The sequence below is a fragment of the Balaenoptera musculus genome, chromosome 10 (genome assembly GCF_009873245.2).
Source record: "Balaenoptera musculus isolate JJ_BM4_2016_0621 chromosome 10, mBalMus1.pri.v3, whole genome shotgun sequence".
NCBI lineage: Eukaryota > Metazoa > Chordata > Mammalia > Artiodactyla > Balaenopteridae > Balaenoptera > Balaenoptera musculus.
In genome coordinates this window covers 7758405-7774130 of record NC_045794.1, presented here as the reverse complement: position 1 = coordinate 7774130, position 15726 = coordinate 7758405, and the positions used below count along the sequence as shown (strand labels likewise).

Sequence of the window (15726 nt, the reverse complement as noted above, 5' to 3'; positions counted from 1 at the left end):
ACATTCTCCCAGTTGTGCTCTAATCTTTACCCTTCACAGAGTAAGAAATTCCATTAAATTTTTTCTCCTTGTTCTCTTATTTTTATATGCAGAGCCAACCATAAAGAGGAATAAATTAAATAAATACATACTACAGTGTCAGTAATTTATTTCTAATAGGTGAAATCTTAATAAAAAGTTAAAGAAAATATTTAGATAATGAATTGAAATTCCAAGAATAGATAAGGTCACCAAGATAGAATGTATAAAGACAGAAGAGAGGAAAGAGAAGAGAAACAGGGAGAGCATACTAATTAAAAACTAATATAGTTTTATTTCCAGCCATGACAGAGTGATACGGGACTTGACCTTCAGCCAAAACACTATATATGACAAAATAGGTGAGGCAACTGTTTTCAGGGACGGAACAGGAAGCACTCTGACCTTTGAGAGAACATAACGCACAAAGGTGAGTGCTATGGTCACCCTAGGGCCACTTGCCGGCCCAAAGCAGGAAAATGAATCCTAAACAGAGCAGGAGTCTCACGAAGTTGAGGAGGCAGAGATCCAAGTTTTGACCTGCTTACGTGCTTGGAATTTGCAGATGAGGGTGACTGACAAAAGAGAGCGTCACAGAGAGAGGTGTCCAGAAGATGTGGTGGGAGCTCATCCTAAGTCCCTGGCTAACAGCTAGGTGCACAGACAGAGGACAAGACTCTGTGGTCCCTGCAGAGATGGCCTCCTGCACGGCCGACAGCTGAATAGTGAGACCAGTGGTGGTTCAGTGCTGACCAGTGTGAACAAAGAAACAACACAGCCTGACAGAACCAAAAAGATACACCAATAATTTAGCTGCCTATGAGAATAAATGTTGATGCCCTTAAAAGGAAGACAACATAAACAAAATGTGGTCTATATATATATGTCAGGGAGGGGGAAATTTCCCCAACTACCCTTCCAGAGTTCTTGTGGCTGGACACAAGACAGATTAACAGAAGAAAAAGAAACAAATTTTAATTCATGTACATGGAGGGTTCATAGAAATGGGACCTAAGAAATGGCCAAAGCAGGCAGTTTTTATACTTTTCAGACAAAGAAACAATAAATTTGTGAGGAACTGACAGGACAAAGAAACTCAGGTTTTGGGTGACCAATCAGTGAAGAATCTAGACAGTTTGGGACTGGGGTACTAAATTAAAGAAGTAACAAAGTTTGTTTTTACAAGCTTCTCGTCCCCAATATCTTCTACCTCTAGATGCAGGGAGTGAACCTTTCACACTTATTTCCTGCTTTCAGGGACACAGAGAGAAAGGTCACAGTGTCCCTCTTGCATTGGCCGTTTCTTAAGTAACTTTAATTCAGAATAATCAATGTGCCACTGCAGCACATTTGGGGGTGGCCTACCCTGGGTCCCAACACATACAATGAAATAATATTCAGTCTTTAAAAGGAAGGAAATACTATCACATCCTACAACATGGATAAACCTTGAAGACATTATGCTAAATAAAATACACTGATCACAAAAAGACAAATACTCTGTGATTCCACTTATATGAAGTATCTAAAGCAGTCAAATTCATACAACCAGAAAATAGATTGGTGGTTGCCAGGAACCGGGGAGAGGGAGAAATGGGGAGTTGTTTAATGGTTACAGAGTTTCAGTTTTGCAAGATGAAAAACTTCTGGAGATCCACCACACAACAACGTGAATATACTTGCATTAGTCTGCTTAGGCTGCCATGGCAAAATGCCATAGACTAGGTGGCTTAAACAACAGAAATTTATTTTCTCACAGTTCTGGACACTGGAAGTCCACGATTAAGGGGCCTGCAGAGTTGGTGTCTGGTGAAACCCCGCCTTGGGTCGCAGCACCCACCTTCTCACTATGGTCTCACATGGCCTTTGCTCTGTGCAGGCATGCAGAAGAGAGAGAGCTAGCGAGCTCTCTGCTATCTCTTCTGATAAGGACACTAATCTGATCACATCAGGACCCCATCATTATGACCTCATTTAACCTTAATTACTTCCTTATAGGCCCTTCTCAAGTAGAGCCACACTGGAGGTTAGGCTTTCAACATATGAATTTGGCAGTGAGAGGGGACACAAATATTCAGTGCATAACAATACTTGAACACTACTGAACTACACACTTTAAAATAGCTAAGATGGTTTTTGAAAAAGAAAAAAGAAAAAAGGAAGGCAACATAGGAACCAGGGGTCCTTGAAGAAATGACTAAGGCCAGGACAGAAAACACACAAGATGAGCCTGGAGCATCTTTTAGTCTTTTAGTGATAGAATAAAAGGGAGTACTGAAAAACAAAACAAAACAAAACAAAAAAATATGAAGGCATGTCAGAAGGACTCAAGAATCAACCCGGAAGAGCTCCTGATGTCCAAAATGAAACAATTAGAGCAACAAAATAAATTGGATTATATTGTAAGTATTGGATGTATTGGTTATAATGCAGGAATAAAAAAAAAAGAATCTATGAATCCACACTGACTTATTTTTATTTATTCATTCTTGACAAATAAAAATTGTAATATATATTTAAGATACACAATGTGAAAGTTTTGATATAAGTATACATTATGAAATGATTACCACAATCAAATTAATTAACATATCCATCACCTCCAATAGTTACCATTTGTGTGTGTGTGTGTGTGTGTGTGTGTGTATATGATGGTAACACTTGAAATCTACTCTCTTAGAAAATTTCAAGTATACTTACATTATTATTAGGTATAGTCACCATGTTGTACATTACATCTCCAGAATTTATTCATCTTACAACTGAAAGTTTATACCCTTTGATCAATATCTCCCATTTTCCTCCACCTACCAATTCCTGGTAACCTTTCTACTCTTTGTTACTGTAAGTTCAACTTTTTTTTAGATTCCAAATAGTGAGATCATGTGAATTTGTCTTTCTGTGGGTGGATTCACTTAGATAATGTCCTCTGGATTCATTTCTATTATTGCAAATGGCAGAATTCCCTTCTTTTTTAAGGCTGAATAACTTTCTATTATATATATATATATATCTCACATTTTTTAATCCATTCATCTATCAACAGACACTAAGGCTATTTCCATATCATAGTCATTATGAATAATGCTGCAATGAACATAGCAATGCAGATATCTCTGAAATAGTGATTTTATTTCCTTTGGATATATACACAGAAGTAGGATTAGTGCATCATATGGTGGTTTGATTTTTAATTTTTTGAGGAGCCTCAATACTGTTTTCCACAGTGAGTGTAGCAATTTACATTTCCATTCATTCTGGTGTTTCCTTTGCTCTGCAGGAACTATTTAATTTGATGTAGTCCCACTCGTTTACTTTTGCATTGTTGCCTGTGCTTTTCGTGTACCTTCCAAAAGATCATTGCCAAGACCAATGTCAAGGAGGTTTTCCCCTATGTTTTCTACTAGGAGTTTTACGGTTTCAGGTCTTACTTTTAATTTTTTAATCCAATTTGAGTTGTTCTGTCATTCTTTTGCATGTGGAAATGTTTTCCCAATATCACTTATTTAAGAGACTATCCTTTCCCCATTGCATAGTCTCGGTTCCTTTGTCAGAAATTAGTATATACTTGGGGAAGGGATGATGCAGGCAAAATGAAACTATTCTTCCTACCATTTTTGTGTGGTTATTCTCAAGTTTTCGGCTCCACTGTGTTGTTGATGCTTCTTAAGTGAACTCCCGTGGTCTCCCAGAGCTATTTTTGTTAGTAGATAGCTGTCTAATTGTTGTTCTTTGTGGGATCAGAGGCTGGAGTCTCCTACTCTGCCATCATTGATGTCACTCCTCTGAATCTGTACTGATTTATAAATAAATGACTGAATAAATAAATGGGGGAGAAGTTAAAATTTTCCTTACACAGATTCCAGATAATATATGGAGATACTCCTGCCTCATGATGTGCAATTTAATCCTCCTCCCCTTGAGTGTTGGCAAGACTTAGCAACTCACTTCCAAAGAATAATGTATTGATGGGGAAAACAGTAATTTTACAGTGGAGAAACCTGGCAAACACAACCTCCCCCATGAACAGGGCTAAATGTGTGAACAACCAGTGATAAGTCTTGTTGATATCATGCACCCCCAACATGATGCAATGAGAAAGGCACCTAAATCACTAAAATATATTTCACCAAAACCCATAACCTCAGTCTAAACAGGAAAAATAATCAGATAACTCCAAATTGAGACCTGTAAATATCTGACCAGTACTCTTCAAATTCATCAAGGTCATAAAAAGTAAGAAAATACTGAGAAACTACTACAGACCAAGAAGACTAAGAAAATTTGAAAACTAAACGCAAGGTGGTATCCTGGGTTACATCCTGGAACAGGAAAAAGAAAATTACTCTTATTATTCCATTAACTGGTAATTATTCCATTACCAGTTTATGGAAAACTGGTGAAATTCAAGAAAACCTGGAGTAGTTAATAATAATGTAGCAGTGTTTGTTTCTTGGTTTTGACAAATGTACCATGATTATATAAGATGTTGACATTAGGGACTTCCCTGGTGGTGCAGTGGTTATGAATCCGCCTGCCAATGCAGGGGACACGGGTTCGAGCCCTGGTCCGGGAAGATCCCACATGCCGTGGAGCAGCTAAGCCCGTGTGCCACAACTACTGAGCCTGTGCTCTAGAGCCCGTGAGCCACAACTACTGAGCCCACGTGCCACAACTACTGAAGTCTACACGCCTAGAGCCTGTGCTCTGCAACAAGAGAAGCCACTGCAATGAGAAGCCCACACACTGCAACAAAGAGTAGGCCCCTCTCGCCGCAACTAGAGAAAGCCCGTGCACAGCAACTAAGACCCACCGCATCCAAAAAAATAAATAAATTTTACAAAATAAATAAGATGTTGACATTAGGGGGAGTGGGGTGAAGGGTATAAAGGAATGCCTTGTACTATCTTTGAACTTTGAAGAGTCTCAGCAGAGAAGTAGAAACTATAAAAAAGAACAAAGTGAATATTCTAAAACAGAAAAAAAATCCATAATTTTTAATTTAAAAAAATTTTTTGAAGAATGTGACTAACAGCAAATTGGAAAGAGCAGAAGAAAAAGTCAGTGAATGTGAAGATATATTGCTAGGAATTATCTAATATGAAGAAGAGAAGAAAAAGTGAACAGAGCTTCAGTGACCTGTAGGATAATATCAAGTAGTATAATATAAGTGCTATATTTACGAAGTCCCAGAAATACAGGAGAAATATAATACAGCAGCAAAAGAATTTGAAGAATTAATGGTCAAATAATTCCCAAATTTAGTGTAAAACTTGCAGCTATGAGATAATGAACCCCAATCAGGATAAATATAAAAAATACCACACCTAAAGAACATCATGACAAAACTGCTGAAAACCAAAGATAAAGAGAAAATACTGCAAGCAGCCAGAGAAAAATAACACATTAACAGAGGGGAACAATGACATGAATGATAGCTGAACTCTCATCAGAAACCTAAAAGGAGAAAGACAATGGAATGCCATTTTTAAAGAGGTAAAAGAATAACACTGTTGGTACAGCCACCATAGGAAACAGTATGGAGGTTCCTCAAAAAATTAAAAATACAACTACCGGGCTTCCCTGGTGGCGCAGTGGTTAAGAGTCTGCCTGTCAGTGCAGGGGACACGGGTTCGAGCCCTGGTCCGGGAAGAGCCCACATACCACAGAGCAACTAAGCCCGTGCGTCACAACTACTGAGCCTGTGCTCTAGAACCCGGGAGCTGCAACTACTGAAGCCTGTGCACCTAGAGCCCATGCTCCACAACAAGAGAAGCCACCACAGTGAGAAGCCCGCGCACCACAACGAAGAGTAGCCCCCGCTTGCAGCAGCTAGAGAAAGCCCATGCACAGCAACAAAGACCCAACGCAGCCCAAAATTAATTAATTAATTAATTTTTAAAAATAGAAAAGACTTTAAAATAAATAAATAAATAAAAATACAACTACCATACTATCCAGCAATTCCACTTCTGGGCATGTATCTGAAGGAAATAAAGTCACAATCTCAAAGAGGTATCTGTGCCTCCATGTTTACTGCAGCATTGTTTACAATAGCCAAGACATGGAAATAACCTAAGTGTCCATTGATTAATGAATGGATACAGTAAATGTGAGACAGATATATATATATATTTCAGCCATAAAAGAGAAGCAAATCCTGACATTTGTGACAACATTGGTAGACCCTGAACTCATAGAAACAGAAAGTAGAACGGTGGTTGCCAGGGGCCAGGGCATGGAGGAAATGGAAAGACGTTTGTCAAACGGTACAAACTTCCAGTTATAAGATGAATAAATTCTAGAGATTTAACGTACAGCATAGTGGCTATACCTAACAATACTGTATTGTATACTTGAAATTTGCTGAGAGTAAATCTTAAATGTTATCACTACAAAAAAAAAGGTAAGTATGTGAGCTGATGGCTGTGGTAACTAACCTTACTGTGGTAATCACTTCACAATATATACATGTATCAAATCATCAGGTTGTACACCTTAAATTTACACAGTCTTATATGCCAATTGTATCTCAATAAAGCTGGAGTAGGGGTCGGGAGGAGAATAATACTCCCAATCCAGAATTCTATATCCAGTAAAAACATCCAGCAAAATGAAAAGGAAAAAAAAAAACATTTTCATAGTAAAGAAAACAGATAATTTGCCATGAGCACTCCGGCACTACTAGAAATGCTAAAGAAACTTCTTCATACTGAAAATGTCACAAGATGAAAATTTAAATCTACAAGACTGAAGACAAGAAGCAATGGTAAATATTTACATACATATAAAAGATTGCGGTTTTTTTCCTCCCCTTAATTTCTTTAAAAGAAAGAAAAAAAGCAAAATAGATAAGATAAATTGTACACAAATAGCAAAGGGAAAGACCTAAAGCCAACCATATCAATAATTTAATTCATCATAAATAGACTAAACAGAGAATTCCCTGGCAGTCCAGTGGTTAGAACTCAGCGCTCTCACTGCCAGGGCGCCAGGTTTGATCCCTGGTCAGGGAACTAGGATCATGCAAGCCGCAGGGCCCAGCCAAAAAATAATAATAATAAAAGTAAATAAATAAATAAACAAAGTGCATAGTGGGACTTCCCTGGTGGTCCAATGGTTAAGACTCCACGCTCCCAATGCAGGGGGCCCACGTTCAATCCCTAGTCAGGGAACTAGATCCCATGTGACACAACTAAAGATCCCTCATGCCACAACTAAAAGATTCCACATGCCAAAACTAAAAGATTCCACATGCTGCAACAAAGATCCCACATGCTGCAACAAAGATCCTGCACACAGCAAGGAAGATCCCACGTGCCACAACTATGACCCAGTGCAACCAAATAAATAAGTAAATAAATAAATATTAAAACAAACTGCATAGTGAACTATTCTTTTAAATAAATGAATAAATAGACTAAATACATCAAATAAATGACAATGAGACTGTAACACTAAATGAAAAAGCAAGAACCAACTATACGCTCTATATAACACACACAGTTTAAATATAATGACACAAAGAGGTTTAAGGAATATATTGGAAAAGATATACCATGCAACAGTAAACAAGAAACCTGGAGTGATATATTAGTTTCTTATTGTTGCTGTAATAAATTACCACAAATACTGCAGCATAAAATGATGTATATTTATTCTCTCACAGTTCTGTGTGTCAGAAGTGTAAAATGAATCCATTTCCTTGATTTTTCCTGCTTCTAGAGGCTGCCCAAATTCCTTAGCTTATGGCCCCTTTTTCCGTCTTCAAAGGGCATCACCCCAATCTCTGTTTCCACTGCCTCATCTTTTTCTGACTTTAACACTACTACTTCCCTCTTATAAGTATTACTGTGATTACATTGGACCCATCTGGATAATCCAACATAATCTCTCTTGCAAGATTCTTAATTTAATATCTACAAAGTTTCTTTTGCCATATAGGGTAACATATTCACAGATTCTAGGGATTAAGACATGGACATGTTTTGGGGGATGGGAGAGGGGGACATTATTCAGCCTACCACAATTGGTTATATTACAAGACAAAACTGACAAGTATGAAGAAGTACATTTCATAATTATATGAATCACAGCATTAAGCATACACAACTATAAATGAGCATGCACCTAATAATACTGAATAAAACTTCCAAACATATGAAGCAAAACTGACTGAATTAAAGGGAGAAATAAACAAATCCATAATCACATTTGGAGATATAAACATCCCTTTCTCAGTAACTGATAAAATAATTAGACAAAAAAAATCAGTTAAAAATATAAAAGATCTAAACAATATTATCAACCACCTTGACCTAATTGAAATTTACCCAACAAAATGATATCAAACAACTACAAAATACCCATGACTTTCAAGTGTAAATGGAATGTCCATCAAGTAAATTATATATTGAGTAATAATGTTTTAATAAATTTCAATATATTGAAATACTACAGATATGTTCTATGACCACAGTGGAATCAATTACAAAAAGTCTAGAAAATTCTTAAATATTTAGAAATTAAAACATTCCTAAGTATTTGGAAATTATAATCATCAGGGAAATACATATCAAAACTACAATGACATATCACCTCACATTTGTTACAATGGCTAATATCAAAAAGACAAGAAATGAGAAGTGTTGGAGAGAATGTGGAGAAAAGGAACTCTTGTGCACTGTCGGTGGGAACAAAAATTGGAGCAACCACTATGGAAAACAGTATGGAGGCACCTCAAAAATTAAAAATTGAACTACCATGTGATCCAGCAATTCCACTTCTAGATATTTATCCAAAAAAGACAAAATCACTATCTTGAAAAAAATATCTGTACGCCCCTGTTTATTGCAGCTTTATTCATAATAGCCAACACATGGAAACAACCTAAGTGCCCACTGATAGATGAATGGATAAAGAAAATATGATTTTATATATATAATGGAATATCATTCAGCCATTAAAAAAGGAAACCCTGCCATTTGTGACAACATGGATGAAACTTGAGAGCATTATGTTAAGGGAAACAAGTCAGACAAAGAAAGACAAATACTGTATGATCTCACTTACGTGTGGTATCTAAAGAAAAAAGAAACCCGAACTCACAGATATAGAGAACAGGTTGGGGATTGCCAGAGGTGGGGAGTAGAGATGGGGGAAATGAGTGAAGGTAGTCAAAAGGTACAATCTACCAGTTACAAGGAAGTCCTGCAGATGTAATATACAGCATGGTGACTAGAGTTAACAATATTGTATTATATACTTACAAGTTGTTAAGAGAGTAAATTGTAAAAGTTCTCAATACAAGAAAAACAAATTGTAACTGTGTGGTAATGAATGTTAAGTAAACTTATTATGGTAATCATTTCAAATTGTATACATGTATCAAATCATACACTGTGCACCCAAAACTAATACAATTGTTATATGTCAATTATATCTCAAAAAAATAAATATAAAAAATTAAAGTGTGGGCTTCCCTGGTGGCGCAGTGGTTGAGAATCTGCCTGCCAATGCAGGGGACACGGGTTCGAGCCCTGGTCTGGGAAGATCCCACATGCCACGGAGCAACTGGGCCCGTGAGCCATAATTACTGAGCCTGCGCATCTGGAGCCTGTGCTCCGCAACAAGAGAGGCCGCGATGGTGAGAGGCCCGCGCACTGCGATGAAGAGTGGTCCCCACTTGCCGCAACTAGAGAAAGCCCTCGCACAGAAACGAAGACTCAACACAGTCATAAATAAATAAATAAAAGAACGTGAATTTCTAAAAAAAAATTAAAGTGTTAGAGAGTAGTGTTAAAAATCCACTATTTTTAACCTGAGACTTTTCCATTGATATAATAATAAAAATAATTTAAAAGGGGGAAAAAAACAGAAAATTAAGTTCTCTTAGAAGAATTAAGATGACTTTTTGTACATCTAAAAAAAATACACACATTTCTAAATAATACATGGGTGAAAATTAGAAAATATATCAAACTAAATTATTATAAAAACACAATAGAAAAATTTGTAGAACACAGCTAAAACAGAGGCTTGGAGGGAATGTTATAGCTTTAAATGAATACAAAAGTAGAAAGATTTTAAATAAACAATCAAGTTTAAGAAGATAGAAAAAGAAGAGCAAATTAAAACCAAAGTAAGCAGATCAGAATTTTAAAATCTGAAATCAATAAAATTTTTAAAAACCAAGCAACAGAAAAATTAACAAAGCCAAAATTTGGTTCTTTGATAAGATTACTGATTGATAAACTTTTAACAAGACTGATCAAGAAACAGAGAGGGGGCTTCCCTGGTGGCACAGTGGTTGAGAATCTGCCTGCCAATGCAGGGGACACGGGTTCGAGCCCTGGTCTGGGAAGATCCCACATGCCGCGGAGCAACTGGGCCCGTGAGCCACAACTACTGAGCCTGAGCGTCTGGAGCCTCTGCTCCGCAACAAGAGAGGCCGCGATAGTGACAGGCCCGCGCACCGCGATGAAGAGTGGCCCCCACTCGCCGCAACTGGAGACAGCCCTCACACAGAAACGAAGACCCAACACAGCCAAAAATAAACATAATAAATAAATAATAAATAAAAATTTTGGGACTTCCCTGGTGGCGCAGTGGTTAGGAGTCCGCCTGCCAGTGCAGGGGACACGGGTTCAATCCCTGATCCGGGAGGATCCCACGTGCTGTGGAGCAACTAAGCCCGCAAGCCACAACTACTGAGCCCACGCACCACAACTCCTGAAGCCCACGCGCCCGGAGCCCATGCTCCTCAACAAGAGAAGCCACCGCAATGAGAAGCCCGCGTACCGCAACGAAGAAGAGTAGCCCCCGCTCGCCCCAACTAGAGAAAACCTGTGCGCAGCAACGAAGACCCAGCACAGCCAAAATTCCATTTAAAATAAATAAATTCATTAAAAAAAAAAAAAAAAAAAAAAAAGAAACAGAGAGGGCTCAAATTATGAATATCAAGAATAAAGAGAGAGATTTTAGACCGGAGTCAGCAATCACGGGCGTTTGGTCTCTGCAGCCGAGCGGAGAAAAGGAGAAAGAATCGCTGGGAGAAGAGCCACTGCAGACTCCGCCGGCGCCCTGCGATAGATGCACGCCGACTACACAAGGGGGGAAACGCGGACGTGACACTCTTTCGCCTGCCAAGAGGACAAACGGCCGCACAAATGCAAGGACTGGACTCCATGCCGATATTATCTGGGAGTCGTGACACGAAAGAGGGCAAATGGGCAGCCGGCAGAGTCACAACAGTCACCAGTCCCTCAACAGTTTGGTGACAATCTCATCGAACCACGTGCCAGAGAATTTCTCATTAGAACTCACCCATGCCACCCCTGCTGTTGAGGTCTCCCAGCTTCTTTCAATGCTTCACCAGGGACAATATCAACCAAGGCCAAGTTTTCGAGGAAACAAATATTCCAGGAGCTATAGATATGCCCTTCAAGACATGGACAAATTTAGCTTGAAAGACAGTGGCCGTGGTGACAGTGAAGCAGGAGACAGTGATTATGATTTGGGGCGAGATTCTCCAATAGACAGGTTGCTGGGCGAAGGATTCAGCGACCTGTTTCTTACAGATGGAAGAATTCCAGCAGATTTGAAAACTGAAGCTTATAAAGGTTAAAAAAAAGTATCCAAAATCAAGCAATTTGTACATGATAGAGCTATGCGGCTGTGCACGGAAGAGTGCAGGGTCCTGGGACACTCTGACCAGTGCTGGATGCCAGCTCTGCCCTCACCTTCCTCTGATTATAGGAGTAACATGTTCATTCCGGGGGAAGAATTCCCAGCACAGCCCCAGCAGCAACATCCGCATCCGAGTCTTGAGGATGACACCCAGCCGGTAGATGCTGGTGAGAAGAAGAAGAGTTTTTCCACTTTTGGGAAGGACTCCCCAAACGATGAGGACTCTGGGGATACCAGCACGTCCTCTCTGCTCTCGGAAATGAGCAATGTGTTCCAGCGCCTCTTACCCCCTTCCCTGGACACCTATTCTGAGTGCAGTGAGATGGATCGATCCAACTCTCTGGAACGCCGGAACGGACCTTTGTCAGCCAAGACTGTGGGTTACCCACAAGGGGTGGCGGCCTGGGCGGCCAGTACGCATTTTCAAAACCCCACCACCAACTCTGGCCCCCCACTTGGAACTCACTCCAGTGTGCAGCCTTCTTCAAAATGGTTGCCGGCCATGGAGGAGATCCCTGAAAATTATGAAGAGGATGATTTTGACAATGTGCTCAACCACCTCAATGATGGCAAACACGAACTCATGGATGCCAGTGAGCTAGTGGCTGAGATTAACAAACTGCTTCAAGATGTCCGCCAGAGCTAGGAAATGACAGCAAAGCATTTTTGTTTCCATATATGTGGAAATAGGGGACAGCGAAAACCCTGAAAGAACTGGCATTGCCACGTAGTTGCATTTATCATAAATGTGTCTGTGTATATTGAATATTAAATACTGTATTTTCGTATGTACACAATGCAAGTGTGATTATTTTAATCTGTATTTTAAAAATACATTTGTACCTTATATTTATGTGTAATTTAACAGACAAATTTTATTTTTTTACTCCCATGATAAACATGTGTCTCCTAATCATGTAGAAACTAGCCACTGTTCAAATCTGATATAATATGCAACCACAAAGTATAAAGGCACTGCTTAGATTAGTTATGTTGGGGAAGAAACTGTTAGGCTGTAGGAACAATCCCACTAAAGCATTATTCAATTCTTAGTTCCATTAAGTGATCCAGCTTCTATTTTCTTTAACTTTTTTAAAAAAGTAAGCATCAAGAAAAATGTTTAACTCTTTTATTATTATCGTTATTATTTTTACTGGTCTCTGCTAGTTCTGAGAGTTGGACTCTTACAGTAAAATTGAAACATGAAGTGAAATTTTATTTCAGGACTGGGAAGTATCTTTCACAGACAATGATGTAAAAAAACAGGACTAGAATCGGTTTTCTAACTCCCAGGCTCCTACTATTCCAGGACATCACACTGGCTTGTTCTTGAGAATATTTCTGCTAAAGTATTATCATCTATTCATAATCAAGGTAAACAATGAATTTTATTCCATCCTTGTAATATGAGAGGTGCCCCAAGGAAATGGAATCTGCCTTTTAAATGGATAACAGTGTGTATTTTAACAGCATAAAGTATTAATGGACAAAGACAATTATGTCGGTGTCCCTCCTAGGGTAGTAAATATAATTGATTTATCCTGAAGCTCTTCTATTTGAATCTTCCCCTCTCCTCTCACAATACTTGAACATGTTTATTTTTTGTAATGTTTTTCGCTATAACTCTTCACTCTTAGCTTTGTCTCTAGTGCATGATCTCATATTTTTGCTTTTATTTTTAGTATAAGAACATTTATAAAATTACAGTTTCTGTTATTGCAATTCTGTTTTATTTGTTGTGTGACAAACGGCAAATTCTTTATTTATTGTGCTGTTATCTCTCTGTGTGGAATGCCTTGGAAAGGGAGATCGTTGTTATTATGACTGTTCTCATTTATGACCTAGCTTCTATTAATGTTATTTCTATGAATACACTATCTTGATTGTACTCTCCAGAAAATTTTACTGTCAATGAAAATAAAAGGAAAATTGAAGTAAAGCTAAAAAAAAAAAAAAAAAAAAAAAAAAAAAGAATAAAGAGAGTATATCTCTATAGATTTTAAAGACATTAAAAGGATAATAAAGGAATATTATATCTATATACCAATAAATTTAACAATGTAGATAAAATGGAAAAATTCCTTGGAAAACACAATTTACCAAACTGACACAAGAAGAAATTTTTGAATAACTCTCTTTTCACTCAAAAAATTGAATTTGTTAGTACAAACCTTCCCATTAAGAAAGCTTCTGTTTACCAAGGGTGAAGGGGGGGGTATAAATTGGGATATTGAGATTGACATATACACACTACTATATATAAAATAGATAACTAAAAACAACCTACTGTACAGCAGAGGGAACTCTATTCAATACTCTGTAATGACCTATATGGGAATAGAATCTAAAAAAAGAGTACATATATGTGTAACTGACCCACTCTGCTGTACAACAGAAACTAACACAACAGTGTAAATCAACTCTACTCCAATAAAAAAAATTAATTAAAAAATAATATAAAAATTTAAATTTAATTTTAAAAAAAGAAAGCTTCTGTTTCGTAGTCACTTTGCTGTACAGCAGAGACTGGCACAACATTGTAAATCAACTATACTTCAATTTAAAAAAAAGAAAGAAAAAGAAAGCTTCATGTTCAGACGACTTCAAACAGCATATTACATCAAACTTTAAAGAATAAATAACACAATCCCTTCAGAAAACAGAAAATGAAAGTACACCCTCCAACTTATTTTAGGAGGCCATCATGACCCTGAGAAAAAATTACAAGTATGTAAATTACAGACCCCAACCCTCATAAATATAGACATCAAAAAAAAAAAAAAAAAAAAAACAAAAAAACTATCAGCAAATCAAATCCAGAAGAACATAAAAGAGGTAATTCATCATGACAAAGTGTGGTTTTTCCAAGAACAAAGCAAGAATGTCTAATTTTACCATTTCTATTCAACACTGTACAGAAAGAACTAGACAAGAATAATAAATAAAAGATCAAAAGATAGTAGAATTTACCAGTGAAGCCATCTGGGCCTAAAGTTTTCTTTATGGGAAGCTTTTAACTATAAATTCAATTTATTTAATGGATAGTGAGATATTCAATTATGTATTTTTTCTTGAGTAAACCTCAGTAGTTTGTGTCTTTCAATAAATTTGTTCTTTTCATCTAAGTCAGGGGTCAGCAAACATTTTCTGTAAAAGGCCACATAGTAAATATCTCAGGCTTTTCTGGCAATATGGTCTTCTCACAAGTACTCAACTCAGCCATTATAGTACAAAAGCAGACACAGATAAATATAAACAAGTATGTGTGTCTGTGTTCCAATAAAACTTTATTTACAAAAGGGGTGGCAAGCGAATTAATGTCAATTAGTCAAGTTAGTTGATGGTGCTGTTCAAGTCTCCTATATCACTGCAGATTTTCTGACTATGTTAATTATGAGAAGAGGATATTGAAATCTCCAACTATAATTGTCAATTTGTCTTTTTCTCTCAAATTCTCTCAGATTTTGCTTCACGTATTTTAAAGCTGTTATTAGCTACAAACACGTGTCCTCTTGATGATCTGATTCTTTTATCCTTATGAAATGTCCCTCTTTATCCATGGTAATATTCCTTGTTCTAAAATCTACTTTGTCTAATTAATATAGGCATTCTAGCTTTTTTTGGATTAGTGTTTGCATGGTATAATTATTTCCATCCTTTTATTTATTTTTTGTTTGTTTGTTTTCCTAGAGAGCATATACTTGGGTCTTACTTTTTTTCTTTTATCTAATCTGATAATCTCTGCCTTTTAATTGGAGTATTTAGGCCATTTTAGATCATGTGATTATCATTATAGGTAACCTTATATCTACTATCTTGCTATTTATGTGTTTAATTTATTTTGTTCATTTTTTCCCTATTTTCCTGATCTTTTTTATAAAATTGAATGTCTTTTATGATTCCATTTTATCTCCCTTATTGGTATATCAGTTATAACTTTCTCTTTCCTTGTTTCCTCTTTTCCTTCTCCCTCCATTCCTTCTTTCCTTTTTTAATTTTTTTGGCTGCTCCATGTGGCTT

At 37.3% G+C, this 15726-nt stretch overlaps 1 protein-coding gene across 2 annotated transcripts; it reads left to right on the top strand.

The window, feature by feature from the left end:
• The first annotated feature begins 11013 nt into the window (after window positions 1-11013).
• Window positions 11014-13640, top strand: LOC118901496 (protocadherin-18-like). 2 transcript variants are annotated; one of them, XM_036864653.1, is made up of 2 exons: window positions 11014-11615; window positions 11776-13640. In XM_036864653.1, exon 2 carries the CDS (start codon window positions 11783-11785, stop codon window positions 12350-12352), a length of 570 nt encoding a protein of 189 aa, XP_036720548.1. In that variant the 5' UTR covers window positions 11014-11615; window positions 11776-11782; the 3' UTR covers window positions 12353-13640. The 2 variants fall into 2 exon arrangements, with proteins under 2 accessions (XP_036720548.1, XP_036720547.1); XM_036864652.1 differs by having other exon boundaries at window positions 11685-13640.
• Window positions 13641-15726: the final 2086 nt, after the last annotated feature.